The sequence below is a fragment of the Pezoporus occidentalis genome, unplaced genomic scaffold, assembly GCF_034315485.1.
Source record: "Pezoporus occidentalis ecotype Australia unplaced genomic scaffold, CSIRO_AGI_Poc_V1 ctg353, whole genome shotgun sequence".
NCBI classification, from domain to species: domain Eukaryota; kingdom Metazoa; phylum Chordata; class Aves; order Psittaciformes; family Psittacidae; genus Pezoporus; species Pezoporus occidentalis.
Genome location: NW_026915516.1, coordinates 39,662 through 44,821, shown reverse-complemented (window position 1 = coordinate 44,821; position 5,160 = coordinate 39,662). Strand labels below are relative to the sequence as shown.

Below are 5,160 nucleotides of genomic sequence, written 5' to 3'. Positions count from 1 at the left end.
ATTACTGTGGCTACCATTGTAATGTTTAGTTATCGAGTAACTAAGATACACAATGCCAAAATTTCAACTAGTTCTTAACTTTTCTAATATATAAAAACCCTTCCACTGATTAACAGATTTTTTCAAATATAATTATCTCCTTTATTTCATATGATTATTTAACATATAATTTTACCCATTACTAACATTTCCCCCCTTTGAAAATACTTCATCTCAGCAAGTATTTTCATCCTTTATTCTAAGTTTCTGTTTCCCGATAGGTAGTGCTTGTGGCCATCTTGTTTTGGCCTCCTGACATGTTTTAATAATCTGTCTTTTTATCATTTGGTTCATCCTTTCTACTTGCCCACTAGACTGGGGTCTCCAAGGGGTATGTAAATTCCATGATATTCCCAACAATTTACTTATTCCTGTACTATTGTTGCAACAAAGTGTGGACCTCTGTTTGATGATATTCCTAAAGGAACTCCAAACCGTGGAACAATTTCTTTGCGTAACCATTTTACTCTCTCCTTTGCCTTATTGGTGCAGCAGGGAAGGGCTTCCGGCCATCCAGAAAAGGTGTCAACCCCTACCAACACATATCTGTACCCTTGTACCTTTGGTAATTCCACAAAGTCAACCTGCCAATAATCTCCTGGTTCTGCCCCTATCCTGATCCTTCCCATTTCCACTTGTCTTTTTACCACTGGGTTATTTTTCAAGCAAATTTCACATTTTGATCCTACTGATTTTGCCATAGTTATCATCTGTGTGGAAATTATTCCTTGTCTTAAATAAGTTACCAGTGCTTCTGCACCTCAATGGCATTTCTGATGTTCAGTTTGCAGAATTTTTCGCATTATTGCTGGGGGTACTGTTACTTGCCCAGTTGTTGTCGTATACCACCCTTCAGAATTCTTTGAGCCTTTAAAAGTCCTGCCAACTTTTCATCTTCTTTCGAGTATTTTGGGTTTTCTGAAAGATATGTATGGAGTGGGCTTACCTTAAGAGGTGTCAAGGCCATCATATTCCATACCTTCCAGGCTATTTGTCGGGCTGTTTGATCTGCCAATGTATTTCCTTCAGATATCTTTGGAATTCCTCCTTGGTGTGCTTTGCAATGCATAACAGCCACCTGTTTACGTTTTTGCACTGCAATTATTAATTCCAAAATCTCTTTCTGATATTTTATATTAGTTCCCTGTGAAGACAACAGTCCCGGTTCCTTCCATAATGCTCCATGTATATGTACCACACCAAATGCATATTTTGAATCAGTCCATACATTTACCCTTTTGTCATCACTCAGTTCTAATGCTCTTATGGGAGCAATCAGTTCCGCCCGTTGAGCTGATGTTCCAGGAGGCAATGCTTTTGCTTCAGTTACCTCCTGTGGCGTTGTCACAGCATATCCTGCATACCGTGTCCCATTCTCCACAAAACTGCTTCCATCTGTGAAAAGTTCCCAGTCTGGTTGCTCAAAAGGTACGTCTTTCAAGTCTGTCCTGGTTGCATATGTATGTTCGATAACCTCTATACAGTTATGTTCAAGGGTTCCTTCTTCTAGATCAGTTCCTAGAAAAGCTGCTGGATTCAACAAGTTTGTAGTTTTCAAACTCACATCATCTTTTTCTGTTAATATTGCTTGATATTTCATCATTCTGCTGGGGATAACCAATGCCCCCCTTTTTGTTCTAAGACAGTTGTTACCATGTGTGGTACAAACACGTCAATATGTTTTCCCAAAGTCAGTTTTCTGGCCTCCTGTATTAGAACGACAGTTGCTGCTACTGCTCTTAAACATGAAGGCCATCCCGCACTTACTGGGTCTAGCTGTTTCGAAAAATATCCCACTGGTCTCTTCCAGCTTCCCAGTTTCTAGGTTAATACTCCCAGTGCTAATCTCTGTCTCTCATGGACAAATAACTGAAAGTCCTTTGTCAAGTCCAGGAGTCCCAATGCCGGAGATTTCATTAATGCCTCCTTCAATTTCTTAAAGGCCTTTTTCTGTGGTTTATCCCAGACAAAAGCAGGTACTTTCTGGGCTTCATACAGGGGTTTAGCAATGAGTCCATAGTCCATTATCCACAGTCTGCACCACCCTGCCATGCCCAAAAATGTTCTCAGCTCGTGTAGATCTGAGAATGGCACAGATTGCTTCTATGCGGTTTATACCCAGTTTTTGCTGTCCTTGCGACATTTCACATCACAAGTACAACACAGGTGTGCATGCAATTTGGGCCTTCTTTTTTGAGACCTTATAACCGTTCAGACCTAGCTGGTTCAGGATTTCAATAGTCACTGTTATACATAATGATTCTTGTTCTGTTGCGATAAAAATGTCATCTACATATTGCAATAAGAGATATTGTGACCTTGGTACCTGTATTTTTCCTTGAGTGGTCCATATCTCCAGTTCTTTGGCCAACTGATTCCCAAAAAGAGTCAGACTATTTTTAAATCCTTGTGGAAATCTGGTCCATGTCAGTTGTGTCTCCCATCCATTCCGTGGGAAAAGGGTACTTTAACGTGTATCGGTCCTTCCATTCCTACTCCCTGTCTTAAAGGTGCAAGCACTGCGTTGGGTGCCTGAACCTGTATCTTTCCTTTCCGCCCTCCCCTCCGGCGAGTTCGGTGCGAGACTGGGGTAACGGGGTGTCCTGGGTTCAGCAGTAGCAGTCATGTTTTTTTTTTCCTTTGTGGTAGCTGGTGCAGTGCTGTGTTTTGACTTCCAGCCCGGGAACAGTGTTGGTGAAGTCGATGTTTTCAGTTGTTGCTAAGTGGTGTTTACCATGACCAAGGACTTTGTGAGGCTCATGCTCTGCCAGGGAGGAGGGGAAGCCGGGAGGAAGCAGAGACGGGGCGCCTGACCCGGGCTAGCCAGGGAGGTATTCCATACCACAGCATGTCATGCCCGGGGTGGGGGGTGACTGGGAGTTACCCGGAAGGACACGGGCTTCTGGGTGGAACTCGTTTTCTTGGCCGGTGGTATTGTATTCTCTTCCCTTGTTATTGTTGTAGTTGATAGTAGCGGTGGTGATTTGTGTTGTACATTGGTTGCTGGACTGTTCTTGTCTCAACCCGTAGGAGTTGCACTTTTTTCAATCCTCCTCCCCGTTCCTCCGGGAGTGGGGAAGGGGAGAGCCCCGGTGGGGGGGGGACACGGACCTCAATTGTTGTCAGCTCGGCACCACTCACTGGGAGTGAGTGAACAAGTTACCTGACTGGGTTTAAACCACGACAGTTATTTTTGGCGCCCAACGTGGGGCACAAGGGGTTGAGATAAGAACAGATCTGACTGGATTGATAGTCACTCGTCACAATGCTGATTTATTGGCTCTCAAGGTTGTTCCCCTTGATCTCACAGTTTCAGTATATCGTATCTTACTCCCATCCGGTATTTGCTGTATTAGTGTTTTTCAAGTGTGGGGCTTGGGCTAAGGTTTTTGTCCCATTGTACTTTATGGTAATGACTTGTAATACAATAGAATCATTGATCATGAAACTGATCTGGCTTATGTTCCCAGTGTGGTCACCACCTTTATACTTTGGGAGGTATATGATGGAGGTGCTTAGCAATTACACATCTTTTTTCTCCTTCTCAGGTGCTCAACCTGTGAAGGAGACATCCTTTTACCCTCCCAGTCGTCCCCCCAGACCATTTACATTTGAGAGTTTTGAATTTTTTGAATGGCCTTTTAATGCTGTTGAGACTTGTTTGCTGATGATGATGGGAATCACCATGCTAACACGCATACAGAGTGTGTTTTGCCCACTACTGATTTCAAGAGTTAAGCAGAGTCAGGTTTGGGTCTTGTCTGGGGTCAAACGACAATGTAGGAGGACCGAGAGATTTTCCCTGAGGCTGGACAGCCATGAGTGGCAGGGTGTGTGGGATAGTATGGGCAAGTATCTAGGTCAGTGAGCCCCTCCAGTACTTTGGAATTTCACTACCGAACAACCGCAAAATCCAGAAGAATTAGTAAAACACTTAAATGAGGTGTGTGGTCATTCTGGCCATACCAGAGATGGACAAATCATGGCAACGTGCTGGGGCTTGGCCTATGCTTACAGGGCCTTGTTCAACACTATCCAGCACCTTCAAAAGGAAAAGAATGTCGGCGGATCTGAGGGCAAAGCGACAGTCGCTACTCAAACTTTGGCTGCAATGAACAGCACAGCTACCCCAGTGGCAAGTACAGCAGCTGCTCAAACTTCACCAACCAAGACTCCCTGATTCCCATCCATCAGCTGATCCGTAGACTGGAGAGTAGGGGGTGATCAGCAGGACCCGCTCACCCTTTAATAGCCCCATATGGCCAGTGCGAAAGTCTAATGGAGAATGGAGACTAACAGTAGACTATTGTGGCCTGAATGAAGTCACACCACCATTGAGTGCTGCCGTACCGGACATGCTAGAACTTCAGTATGAACTAGAGTCAAAGGCAGCCAAGTGGTATGCCACGATTGATATTGCCAATGCATTTTTCTCAATTCCTTTGGCAGCAGAGTGCAGGCCACAGTTTGCTTTTACTTGGAGGGGTGTCCAGTTCACTTGGAACCGACTGCCCCAGGGGTGGAAACACAGCCCTACCATTTGCCACGGACTGATCCAGACTGCACTGGAACAGGGGCAAGCTCCAGAACACCTGCAATACATTGATGACATTATTGTGTGGGGCGATACAGCGGAAGAAGTCTTTGAGAAAGGGAGAAAAATAATCCAAATCCTGCTGAAAGCCGGTTTTGCCATAAAACGGAGTAAGGTCAAGGGACCTGCACAGGAGATTCAATTTTTGGGAATAAAATGGCAAGATGGACGTAGACAGATCCCCACAGATGTGATCAACAAGATAACAGCAATGTCTCCACCAACTAATAAGAAAGAAACGCAAGCTTTCTTGGGTGCAGTGGGGTTCTGGAGAATGCACATCCCAAATTACAGTTCGATTGTAAGCCCTCTCTATCATGTGACCCGGAAGAAGAATGATTTTAAATGGGGCCCTGAGCAGCAACAAGCCTTTGAGCAAATTAAACGCGAGATAGTTCATGCAGTAGCCCTTGGACCAGTCTGGACCGGACCAGATGTAAAAAATGTGCTGTACACTGCAGCTGGGGAGAACGGTCCTACCTGGAGCCTCTGGCAGAAAGCTCCAGGGGAGACTCGAGGTCGACCCC

At 44.8% G+C, this 5,160-nt stretch overlaps 1 protein-coding gene across 1 annotated transcript; it reads right to left on the bottom strand.

Annotated features, from left to right (window-relative positions):
* Nucleotides 1-727: 727 nt before the first annotated feature.
* On the bottom strand, nt 728-1,642 carry LOC134169714 (uncharacterized). Its single transcript, XM_062630492.1, has one exon. The coding sequence runs from the start codon at nt 1,640-1,642 to the stop codon at nt 860-862; it is 783 nt and encodes a 260-aa protein (XP_062486476.1). The 3' UTR covers nt 728-859.
* Between the last annotated feature and the right edge of the window lie 3,518 nt (nt 1,643-5,160).

What these genes read in the sequence shown, in the direction of transcription:
- LOC134169714 (XM_062630492.1), bottom strand. Translation starts at nt 1,642, where the DNA reads ATGATGAAATATCAAGCAATATTAACAGAAAAAGATGATGTGAGTTTG.